The sequence below is a fragment of the Dama dama genome, chromosome 23, assembly GCF_033118175.1.
Source record: "Dama dama isolate Ldn47 chromosome 23, ASM3311817v1, whole genome shotgun sequence".
Classification (NCBI taxonomy): Eukaryota; Metazoa; Chordata; class Mammalia; order Artiodactyla; family Cervidae; genus Dama; species Dama dama.
The window spans coordinates 51,279,440-51,292,588 of NC_083703.1; the positions used below are offsets into that span (position 1 = coordinate 51,279,440).

Sequence of the window (13,149 nt, forward strand, 5' to 3'; positions counted from 1 at the left end):
ATACATTCTTTTCAAGTGCACATGAACAGTCTCCTCCAGGTTAGATTACATGCTAGGCCAAAAACAATCCTTAGAATATTCAGGAAATTAAAATCATATCAAACATCTTTTCCAACCACAACACTATGAGACTAGAAATCAACTACAAGAAAAAAACCACTAAAAGCACAAACACGTGCAGACCAAACAATATGATACTAAACATCCAATGGATCACAGAAGAAATTAAAAAGGAAATAAAATATGTCTAGAAACAAATGAAAACAAAAATACAATCATCCAAAATTTATGGGATGCAGCAAAAGCAGTTCCAAGAGTGAAGTTTATAGCAATATAAACTATAAATAAGAAAAATAAAGCAGGGGGAAAAAAAGAAAAATTTCAGATAAGCAACCTAAATTTATACCTATAGAAACTAGAGGAAGAGAACAAATAAAACTCAAAGCTAACAGAAGGAAATAAATAGTAAAAATCAGAGCAGAAATAAATGAAACAGAGACTTTTAAAAAACAGTAGAAAAGAGCAATGAAACTAAAAGCTGGTTTTTGTAAAGATAGACAAAAATTAATAAAACTTCAGCCAGACTTATCAAGAAAAGAAGTGAAAGGGATCAAATTAATAAAATTATTATAGAAATGAAAAAGGAGAAGTTACAACTGACACTACAGAAGTACAAAGGATCATAAGAAACTACTACAAACAACTATACATCAATAAAATGGATGACCTAGAAGAAATGGACAAATTCTTACAAAGGTACAATCTCTCAAGATTGAACCAGGAAAAACATAAAATAAGAACAAACTGATTAACAGGAATGAAACTGAATCAAACTTTAAAAACTACCAACAAACAAAAGACCAGGATCAGATATGGCTTCACAAGTGAAGTCTACCAAACATTTAGAGGAAAGTTAACACCTATCCTTCTGAAACTATTTCCAAAAAATGCAGAGGAAGGAATATTTCTGAGCTTACTCTCTGAGACTAGCATCACCCTGATACCAAAAGCATACCCCAAAAAAAGAAAATTAGGGGCCAGTATCACTGATGATACTCATTGGAAAAGACCCTGATGCTGGGAAAGATTGAAGGCGGGAGGCGAAGGGGACGACAGAGGATGAGATGGTTGGATGGTGTCACTGAAGCAATGGACATGAATTTGAGTAGGCTCCGAGTTGGTGATGGACAGGGAAGCCTGGCATGCCACAGTCCTTCCATGGGATTGCAAAGAGTCAGACATGACTGAGCGACTGAACTGAACTGATCACTGATGAACATAGACACAAAAATCCTCAACAAAATACTAGCAAACCAAATCCAACAATATACTAAAAGGATCGTACACCATGATCAAGTGGGATTTAATCCAAGGATGCAAGAAGTTTTTGATATTTACAGATCAATCAACATGATATACCCATTAACAAACTGAAGAGTAAAAAACATATGATCACGTCATCAGATGCATAAAAATGTTCTGATAAAATGCAATATCCATTTATAATCAAACCTCTCCAGAAAACAGGTAAGAGCAAACATACTTCAACATAATAAAAGTCATATAAGGAATTCCCGGGTGGTCCAGTGGCCAAGACTGCACTCCCAAAGCAGGGGGCTCAGGTTCTATCCCTGGTCAAGGGACTAGATTCCACACCACCCAGCTAAGACCTAGGGCAGTGAAATAAATAAAATTTTTTAAACCATATACATGACAAGGGACTTCCCTGGTGGCTCAGTGGTATCAAATCTGCCTGCCAGTACAGGAGATGCAGGTTCAATCTCTGGGTTGGGAAGATGCCCTGGAGAAGGAAATGGCAACCCACTCCAGTATTTCTGCCTAGGAAATGCCATGGTCAGAGGAACTTGGCAGGCTACAGTCCATGGGGTTGCAAAAGAGTCAGACACAAGTTAGTGACTAAACAACTACAACAATATATGACAAACCCATAGTAAATATCATATGCAATGATGAAAAGCTGAAAGCATTTCTTCTAATACCAGGGACAAAGCAAGGATGTTCACTCTTGCCACTTTTATTCAACATAGTTTTGGAAATCTTAGCCACAGCAATCAGAGAAGAAAAAAAAATAATAAAAGGAATCAATATTGGAAAAGATAAAGTAAAACTATCACTGTGTGCATATGACATAATACTATACATAGAAAATCCTAAAGATCCCACCAGAAAACTACTAGAACTCATCAATAAATTCAGTAAAGTTACAGGATATAAAATTAGTATACAGAAATATGCTCTATTATTATATACTAACAATGTAGTATCATAAAGAGAAATTAAGGAAACAATCCCATTTACCATCACACCAAAAAGAATAAAGTACCTATGAATAAATCTACCTAAGGAGGCAAAATATCTTTACCCCAAAAACTGTAAGCTGCTGACAAAAGAAATTGAAGGTGACACAGATAGAAAGATATACCATCTTCTTGGATCAGAAGAATCACTATTGTTAAAATGACCATACTACCCAAGCAATCTATAGATTCTATGCAATTTCTATCAAATTGTGAATAGCATTTTTTCACAAACCTAGGACAAATAATTTTAAATTTGTATGCAAATGCAAAAGACTCTGAATAGCCAGTAGCTTCAGAAAGAAGAATGGAACTGGAGGAATCAGGTTCCCTGAATTCAGACTGTACTACAAAGCTACAGTAATCAAGACAATAAACCATCAACAAAATGAAAAGACAACATACTGAATAGGAGAAAATATTTGCAAATGATATGACTGGTAAAGAATTAATATTCAACATATATAAACAGCTCATACAACTCAACATCAAACAAACAAAACAAACAATTCAATTAAAAATGGGCAGAAGAACTGAATAGACATTTTACCAAAGAGGAAATTCATATGGCCAACAGGCACATAAGAAGATGCTCAACATAGCTGATCATGAGGGAAATGCAAATCAAAACCAGAATGAGATATCTCTCAACCTGTCAGATATCCCTCAACCTGGCTGTTATCAAAAAGAAAACAAACAACAAATGTTGATAAGGATGCTGGCGAAAAGGGAACCCTCACCCACTGATGACGGGAACAGAGATTGGTGCAGTCATTGTGGAAAACAGTACGGAGGTTCCTCAAAAAACTAAAAATAGAAATACCATATGACCCATAGCCAAAAAAAAAAAAAAAACAAAAATGCTAGTTCAAAAAGATACATGGACCCCAATGTTCAAAGTAGCATTATCTATAATTACCAAGATATGGAAACAATTTCAGTCCATCAGATGAATGCCTAAAGATGTGATACATATACACTGGTTTGGCCAAAAAGTTCATTCATTTTTAATGTAAATATCCAAGGAATTTTCCCCCTAAACATCCAACATATATTAACTATAAATATAGATGGTTACCCTCATTCTTGTTGATGCTTCTCAGGAGCTTTCCTCCTATGAGAAAGATACTCATGCCTTCCCTAGCAGACCAGGTTCCCTGGAATGTGTGAAAACCCTCCCCAGTCATCTACTGCAAATGGTTGGAACTCTGGGATAGACATATATACTCTAACCATCAGTGATACTCAGAGGTGCACAGTTCATGCTTTTGTGCATTTATTCATTTCTTCATTTGTTGATTCATACTTTCACTATCTCTAGCTACCACTGGTAAACAATGAAATTACAAAACACTACTCAAAGAGAAATAAATCAAAAGATACTGGGGACACAGAGGAGGATGTAAATGGGATTTTTGCAAATACTTAATCCTCATGCAGGACAAAGTTATTACATTATTTTACACTTATAGGGAAATGAAGGATCAGAGAGATTAAGTGAATAACTCACAGAGGAAGGGAGAACTGCTAGAAGTCCATGGGATAAGGCATAGAGAACAGTAAAGTGGGGAGAGCCAGCCTCACCTTCTAATTTTTTTCCTGGGACACTTGGAATTTTGTTTCCTCCATTCTTCCTTTCCTCCAATGAATCATTATCAAGGGAAATCCTCCTTTCTTCACTGTTTCCTCCAGAGACTGAATGTTGGCCAGAAGAAAGGAAATGGAAAATGGCTTTGTGCCATCTTATTTGTGAGTTAGAAGGTTGACATCCCAGCAGGAGTGGTCTTAGCCTCCTTAATTGGGATTGGAGTCATGCAATCTTGCCAGGCCTCTTGAGTTGATTATAGGTCACTTCCTCAAAATTGAGTGCCCTATATTGACTCTGTTTTAGGAATTCGCCCTTATTAGCATTTGCAGCTCCATTTGGGGATCAGGTTAGCCAAGTTTACATGTAGAATTTTCTCACATTTCTTCTCATTACCACAGAATATCCCTATGGAACTTCTTCCCCACTATTCCCAGTTCCATATCCCACCATGGGTAATCAGATCTTGGGAATGGAGGAGATGGTAACGTTATAACCTCTAAGAAACACTTGTTCCTGGAGTTAGAGGACCTAGGTTGTAAGCGTGGGATTTCAGGCACTAATACAGGAAACAAAGGGATTCCCCTTGGTACTGAGTGGACTCTTCTAGAGAGGGTTTGCTTTTTCTCCAGGGAGGTTAAAGCAATACTACCTGAGTTTCTATTGCCCAATTTAATTCTCATTTTGCATTCCCAGAGCTGAGTAAATTGGAATTATCATTGTCATCAGCATATTCTTAAATGGCACTCTCAACTTTAATGCTTTTTTAGTAAGCCATACTGGAAATGTGCACCTTGGGACTGGTCTAGAAGAAATAGCCACATGAAAAGTGTCCAGTGGACCTGGGTAGAATATTAGCCAAGAGTTCAGATCAGTCAGTCCACCTACTCTTTTCACAATGCACCTATCGGGCATTGCCTAGTTAGTGCTCAAATGGAGTCTTCCTGGGACCCCTGCTTTCCTGCAGCATAATATCCTGCAAGCTGAATGGTCATCAAATCCATTCCCTATTCTTGGGAACTTGGCTGACCCACATTTCCCCCTTGCATCCAAGTGGAGGCATGAGCTTAGACAAGATTGCTATACTTGTTTCCTAAAATGTCTATATAATCCTCCACAAAAGGAATCCCTTTGTCCTTTGGGCAGGTGGATATAGACAATCTATAAGAGGTCTCCAAGGCCTTGGAGAATTCCAGGATTCTAGGAAATAGTGGAGTCACACATTGGAAGAAACCTGGATCCCATGGAGATCTGTCCAGGATAGCTGCTGCCAACCAGGTACATTCATATTGGATGCTGAATAAATGACAAATAAAGTTTTACTGTGCTAAGCTACTGAAGTTTGGGGGTTATCTATTACAACTTTTAACCTACCATAACTAATCTCTGCCCACGCCAAGAGTTTTCCACTTTAGTGGGCCTTCCAACTTTCTTCAATATCCTGCTTCCCAGCTTACTTGCTCTCCTAAAGAAAATAAAAAGAAACAAAAGAATAGCTCTTACACAAAAAGCAACAACAAAAATAAATAAAAGAACAACAAGAAAAAAACAAAAGAATATCTATTAGGAGCAGAATCAAACACAGCTGCAAAGCAAACAGCCACACCAAGAGTCCCCAAAGCAGTAGACTGCTTGCCAGGCTTCAGTGAGGAATATCATTCCATTGGTGCCCATTCCAAGAATCTACCATTTCTACTATGATGAGAGATATAATCACTAACTTCCAACTCCATTGATTTTAGGTAGATATTAGCATAAACAGGCAAATAACAGGCCTTTAGTTCCCCATAGCCTCTACTGACATATGAATGAAGACGAGAAGATGAATTACAAATCTCCTTTTTGCATAAATATCTTCCCCACATACTCTGTAACCCACAAGCACTGAGAGGTAGCCAGCACCAAACTCTACTGTCCTCATGGTGAAACAGTGGAGCACTAATCCCTTCCCTTCACTCAGCACCCCTGTTGACCATACATTGTATGTATTTGAGGTGAATGGCACTGTTAAGTGGATCAGGAAGCCTTAGGCTTCGGGTCAGTCAGGGTTGTAGGTCAGCTTGTAACCAGAGGTAGGGTCAGGCCATTGTAAGTTTAAAGGTCAGGTCAGAGCTAAAGATCCACTTGCAGCTGAAGAACAGAAGGGATGTCCATGTTGTTCATAGTAACTGATCCCAGGAAGTGGCAACATTAGCCAAGTTTTCCAATAACATATGTGAATGTGCGTGCTTTCAGCCTCCACTGCTACTCTGAGGCAGGGAAGAACTGGAAAACAGTTCCTTTGTGTTTTGAGGACATAATTGAAAAGAGTCTCAGGAGCCAGATACAAAACCCAAAGAAAACTTTTTGTCCATGGGAAAGCTCTCCTCTTAACTCTTTTGGGTAGCACTTTCTACAATTTGAATGCAAACACCAGGAAGTCAGGAATTTTACTTTTGTTATTGCTGTTGTTGTTTGACACTAAGTCATGTCTGACTATTTGCAACCCCATGGACTATAGCAAGAGTGAACATCCTTGCTTTGTCCCTGATATTAGAGGAAAGGCTTTCAGCTTTTCATCATTGCAGATGATGTTTACGATGGGTTTGTCATATATTGTTGTTGTTGTTGTTTAGCCACTAAGTTGTGTCTGACTCTTTTGCAACCCTATGGACTGTAGTCCGCCAGGCTCCTCTTTCCATGGGATTTCCCAGGCAAGAATACTGGAGTGGGTTGCCATTTCCTCCTCCAGGGGATCTTCCCAACCCAGGGATCAAATCCAGGTCTCCTGCATTGCCAGGTGGACTTTTTACCACGGAGCTACAGTGAAGCCCCCTTTTTCTTTACTGTCACTCTAAAGGGGTCTCTTAAGGGAGAAGAGACAACACAGGTGCTTAGTTTTCCTTCTTAAACTAGAAGTCATGCTGCTGGATCACAAAGGGCCAACCAGGTCTCCAGGGCTTACTGATCCAGCAATTTGACCCCTTTCCAGATTTGAGCATAATAAACTAGTAGAGGAAAGTAACAATTTCATAGCTCCTGCCTTTCCCTGTTTCTTCCTCTAGAGCTCTAGAACCTCCAAAGCTCTCCTGCAGACCAAGATTTGAAAAGCAGCAAGCTGCCCTGTCTCCTTCCAGGCAACCTATCACACAATTCCTCCTCAACCTACTGACAAGTATACATCCAGCCAGTCTTATGCTGTTACTCTAAACCAGAATTAAGCACAGATCTCTATGTGACACCTGTCAAGTAGCCCCCTATCACCCCAGGCCCAGCTTAGGTTTAACTATGTCTCCTATTCCCAATCATCCTTGAAAACTGACCAGGATCAGATATACTCCACCAGTGTTACCCCTTGTCCTACACCGTGAGATAGCAGCCAGTTACAGACACAGAGCCTGCCATCCAATATTTCCATGTGAGAAGCTCCTGGCCTCTCTTTCCAGAGTCCTCTGCCCCTCCCCTTCATAAAGGAAACCCAAACTCACAGTTGTGCTTTGGGTCAGCTGCCAAGTAATCCTTATAAGGCACCTTGCTTTCATTTCAACTCTCCACTGTAAGTTCCCAAAGACCCAAGTAAAAGATGAAAGATGTAATGGGAAGCTAATGACCTTGGAAAAGCTGTTTCTAACCCAAGACTATAGCAGCTTTGGCTTCCTAGGCTGGAGAGGGGGGTTATTCATCTCATTTCTCCCATTTTTCTGCTTCTTCTCCAAAGTACCTTCTCATCTAAGACTCTCAGACATCACAGTCAGGGGGCACTGAGACCATGAGTTCTCAGGCCCCTCCCAGATACCTCTCCAAACAGGTCCTCATCTCCCTAGCATGGCTCAAGCCTTCCTCATCCTGCACTTACTCAGTGGCATTATTCTCCCTACAATTCCCTACTCCCCTGCCACCCAGAATGTCCAGTTGGGCTTGACACATGACAGAAGCCTGGTTAGTATTTTTATGTCGGCCAAAGGAATGGTCTCTTTTTGTTTCTCCCTACCCAGTCTTACTAGTCAACAAGAGTCTCCTCAAGCCCACCCCTCCACCTGTGTCCTGGTTCATATCATCTCCACATACCCTCTGCCCTCTGTTCTCCAGTTCAAATCCTGCCCCGCCTAGTGCCACTCAGCTAAGGAAGCAAGCACTGCTCTAGAGTGTGTGCGTGCATGCTAAGTAGCGTCAGTCGTGTCCAACTCTTTGCAACCCCATAGACTATAGCCCTCCAGGCTTCTCTGTCCATGGGATTCTCCAGGCAAGAACATTGGAGTGGGTTGCCATTTCCTTCTCCAGGGTATCTTCCCAATCCAGGGATCTTATGTCTCTTGCATTGGCAGGCAGGTTCTTTACCACTAGTGCCACCTGGGAAGCCCATAACTCTGGAGCCCTAACACATATTAATTCATTAAGCCTTCAGGCCAGTAGGTAGACACTACTCACCTTCATTTTACAGATGGGAAACTGAGACATAAAGAGGTCAAACAGCTAACACTGGGGGAGCTTAGATTTGGAGCCAGACTGTCTGCCCTACCTCCTTTAACCATCCAGCCAAGAGACCTTTCCCACCCTCCAGCCCTTAAATTCTCCCTCCCTAGAAGGAAGCCATTTATTTAGTGTAAAAATGGGAAGTTTCATTTCGTCATTGGATATGGAGTAAAGTAACAGTGCAGAAGTTGGTATATGCAGACTGATGTGTCCTGGGCAGGGTCTGAAGGCTGTAACCATATAAGTAGTCTCTTGTTCCTTCCCCATCACAGGCCCCCCAAGCTTCAGACCTCCTCCCTGGCTCTCCACACCAAGACACTGGACAGAGGTGACTGAGATCCTCCCTTGCCCAGTACTCTGAGAGAAGAAAGGAGGTGCAGCAGATTGATCCAGGCTGTCCCTGGAGGTGACCCGCCGCAGCCCGGCGAGGCCCAGGCCGCAGTCTGCAGCTCTCAGGCGCTTGCTGCTCTCTGACGGCCACCGGGGACCCCGGAATCGCACCTTCTACTTTCAGTGCCCCTAAGGGCACCAGCAAGTGACCGCGACGCTGGGGGAAAGGTGGCAGGAAGACGCAGCTGAGAGAAAAGGGTGAGGAGGCTCGGGAGGGACGCGGGAGAGGGCCGGGAGCCGATCGCTTAGAGAGAGGGCCGGCGAGGGCATCTGAGGCGCGGCAGGGGTGGCTGCAGCGGGGTCTGAGAGCGAGCCAGCGCTGCCGCCCCTGGGGACCCCGGAACGCCAGCTGGCTCGGAGCACAGATCCCCTTCATCCCGCAAGTGTGGCGCCGGTCCCTCGGAGCCGGCCACCCCCTCCTCCTTCCTCGGGCTGCCCTGGCTCGGTCCCGCCCTCGGCGCTCAGGAGCGAGCGCCACAGCGGTCGCCGCCCTCACAGCCCGGCCGCCGCTTTGCCAGCTCGCCTGGGCACGCTGCGGGAAGCGGCGCGCGTCGCCGGCCCCGGCTCTTCGGTTCCACTACGCGGCCAGCCCACTCCGCTCGCGAGCAGCTGCGCTCCACGTCACAGGAACTGGAGTAGGACCCTGACAAGACCGGCGCGTAGGGCTGGAGACGGAGCCCCGAGGCTTTGCCCGGTGCCCCACGCTCTACCAGTCGCTCGTCGTGTGCCCAGGCCGGGCCCCCCGACGGCTGCGCGTTGAGATGACTTTCCACGATCTCCTGAGCTTCAGTTTCGAGGGACCCGGCTCGGACAGCAGCGCCAGTGGGGGTGGTAGAGGGGGAGGCGCGGGCGGTTCTGCCGCCTCGGAGGGCCAGGCGGTGGACGGCGTGCCTGCGGCCGCGGGCTGCGGCGGCGGCGGCGGCGGCGTGGTGGGCGCCGGCAGCAGCGAGGACAACCGGAGCTCCTCTGGAGAGCCGGGGAGCCCAGGCGCCGGCGGCGAGGTGAATGGCACAGCGGCCGTCGAGGGGCTGGTGGTGAGTGCTCAGGGAGTGGGCGTGGGCGTCTTCCTGGCAGCTTTCATCCTCACAGCTGTGGCGGGCAACGTGCTGGTCATCCTCGCGGTGGCCTGCAACCGCCACCTGCAAACGGTCACAAACTATTTCATTGTGAACTTGGCTGTGGCCGACCTGCTGCTGAGCGCCACAGTGCTCCCGTTCTCGGCCACCATGGAGGTTCTGGGCTTCTGGGCCTTTGGCCGGGCCTTCTGCGACGTCTGGGCCGCCGTGGACGTGCTGTGCTGCACGGCCTCCATCCTCAGCCTCTGCACCATCTCGGTGGACCGGTACGTGGGTGTACGCCATTCGCTGAAGTACCCCTCCATCATGACCGAGCGCAAGGCAGCAGCCATCCTGGCGCTGCTCTGGGCCGTAGCTCTCGTCGTGTCCGTGGGGCCACTGCTGGGATGGAAGGAGCCGGTGCCCCCTGACGAGAGCTTCTGCGGCATCACTGAGGAGGCAGGCTATGCTGTCTTCTCCTCATTGTGCTCTTTCTACCTGCCTATGGCAGTCATCGTGGTCATGTACTGCCGCGTTTACGTGGTGGCGCGAAGCACCACGCGCAGCTTGGAGGCGGGCGTCAAGCGCGAACGCGGCAAGGCCTCCGAGGTGGTGCTGCGCATCCACTGTCGCGGCGCCAGCGCTGGCTCAGCTGAGACCCACTGGGGGATGCGCAGCACCAAGGGTCGCACGTTGCGCAGCTCCCTGTCGGTCCGTCTGCTCAAGTTCTCTCGCGAGAAGAAGGCAGCCAAGACGCTGGCCATTGTCGTGGGCGTCTTCGTGCTCTGCTGGTTCCCCTTTTTCTTCGTCCTGCCATTGGGTGAGTGACCCATCTCCCACCAACCTCTAACCTCCCTCCCTGAGCCTGTGGCCGTCCCTTCCTGGCACCCAGACTTGGATGGCTCTTCCAAGTGGAGAGTGACTGTCCACCTGAACGTGGAAGTTTACTTCAGCAACCTGCCTGGTCTCTTAGGTGCTTGTGCTGCTTTGTGGGAGAATAACAGGCTCTTCCTGCTTGCAGGATTTGTTATGAACTCACTTTTCTGACCGCCTTCTTCACTGCTAGTAGAAGCCCTGGGCTTGTTTTAAGTTCCCGACTGTTCTAAATATAAAAGATCAATGGAAATCTGTGTAGGTGACTTCCCATAGTAACTGGGGAGCAGTGTATCTGCTTGTTTATATATCCCCCTCTCTGCACCCCCAGCTTTAAATGCCAACACCCAGTAGTGGCACCCAGGGTGGGTTGGCCTGCATTCATTCATGGGCAGCAATCCCTGGCCAGTCTACAATGAACATCAGCAGACACCCAAAGCCACCTGCTTTCTCTCAGTTGGGAAGCTGGCCCCCTCTGAGAGGCCTTCCCCAGCTGGTATTTGTGAATACCCTGGGCTCTCACTTCTGAAATAGGCATGAGAAGGAAAAGTAAAGGACATATTATCATATGGAAAGTTAATATTGTTCATTGTAGTTTCTTAAATTTACCAAGTCCCTCAGCACTTCCAGAGAACTTTGCTATTTCTTCCACAGGCTCTCTTGTTGTCCTGGGAGGTGGGCAGCTGTTCTCAGGAACTTCCTCCCATACCTTGAGGCCCCTTCTAGAAGCCCTGGGGCTTCCAATACAGGGAGGAGAAGGGGAACAGCATCTCTGGGGACACATTCATTACTCCCATGGTTGGAACTTCAGCCAGCCCAAGCCAGAACCTCCCCTTTCTCAGGCCTTGCTCCTTCCGTGCTCTGCAGCTGAGTCAGGAAAGGGACAGTAGCCCCCTCCTGCTCCCTTGCAGGTCCTCTCCTCACATCAGCTAGAGTGATCGTTATGCATTATAAATTAGAGTGTCATTCTCTATTAAAATCCCTCAATGCTTTTCTACTGTCCTGGAAACAAAATCCAAACTATCCATCATAGCCTATGATAGAGTGACCTTCAAGTTTATTACTGTCCAGACCAAAATGAGCTATTATGTATATTTACACTGAGATCACAGGCACATACCAGGACTATGGTGGGTAAACCCAGACATGTGGTCCCTCTTCTGCAAGGAAGGATCTGAGTGATGAGTTACCTCCCCCCTGACCCCATGGCTTTGTTGCCCTGAACTTTGCTCACTGTGCCTTCAGGCCCTTCTGACCCTCTTCTGGGTCCTTGATCATGCCAAGCTCAAACCTTACACTTGTTCTTTCCTTTGTCTGGCTTGCTTTCTCCAAATCCTTCTGGCTATCTCCCCATCTTTTAGGTCTCAGAATAAATGTTCCTACTTCATTAAGGCCTTTCTTCTTTTTTCTCAATTTTGCTGTGTCTTTCTCTGTATATTCTCCCTTGGGCACGAGTTTCTTTCCTTTTATTAGCTCCTTAGCTGTAATCACATTTCTGTGTTACTTGACTTGGGGTATGATTGCCCCCTGCCACCACTGACCCAGAAGCTCTGTGAGGACAGACTATGTCAGTTATGTAATCACCAGTGCCCAGTACAGTGCCTGGCATATGGGGAACAATGGAGGAGAATGGAATGGACCACAGGCTCTGGTGCCAGAGCCTGGTCTCAAAACCCAGCTCTTCTTATGGGCTGTGCAACTGCTAGCAAATCCCCGAACCTCTCTGCCTCTGTTTTCTCATCTATAAACTAGGGATGGCAATGATGGTAATAATACCCACTTGTACTACTATGGTGATACTTGAGTGAGATATTATGTGTGAATTTAACAGACACATGGTGAGTACAGAGTGAGCTGTTGCTTTTGTAGTAGAGGCTCAGTAAATACAAGATAAGGAATTACTAAATCACCAGCTTGAAAATCATCTTGCCAGAGGCTGCTGTCAGAGAAGAGAGAGAGATGGATGGAGCAGGAGGTGGCAAATAGGCAAGAGAAAGTTGGTGTGGCCCCCCTCTTAGAAACCCACATACCCAGGATTTAGAATCCTCCCAAGCCTACCGCCCAGATTTCTTTCCTACCAACCAAACCACAGCTGTGACCTGCTCCAGGTGCCCTCAGCCTCCTCCCTACCCCTTTGTTCATACTGGCCCCCTGTCTGGAATGATCAGGGTGCATATAGAATGCCACCTCCCTTTATGTTCGTTTAACTTCTTTTAAAAATTTTAGTTACAGAATAATGCACAGATAAGGAGAAAATAATATAAGTGCCCATGTATCTGTCATCAGCCATATTGAACAGATGATAACATTTCACGTTTGCCTCAGATCACTTCCTCTCTCTTTTCAAAGAAATAGAACAGCCACAACTAAGTTCCCTCCTCCTGTCCCTTCCTCTCTCCCCAGAGGTAAATCTAGTGTTTATCACTCCCACACACGTTTATACTCTTACCACAAACACCTGAATCCATAATAATAA

At 45.8% G+C, this 13,149-nt stretch overlaps 1 protein-coding gene across 1 annotated transcript in view; it reads left to right on the top strand.

The window, feature by feature from the left end:
• Positions 1 to 9,420: 9,420 nt before the first annotated feature.
• The window catches only part of ADRA1D (adrenoceptor alpha 1D), a 31,424-nt gene continuing 27,695 nt past the window's right edge, over positions 9,421 to 13,149 (top strand). Inside the window, exon 1 of the mRNA XM_061126670.1 lies at positions 9,421 to 10,620. Within this exon, the coding sequence (XP_060982653.1) occupies positions 9,507 to 10,620 (1,114 nt within the window). The 5' untranslated portion in view covers positions 9,421 to 9,506. The remainder of the gene's footprint in view (positions 10,621 to 13,149) is intronic.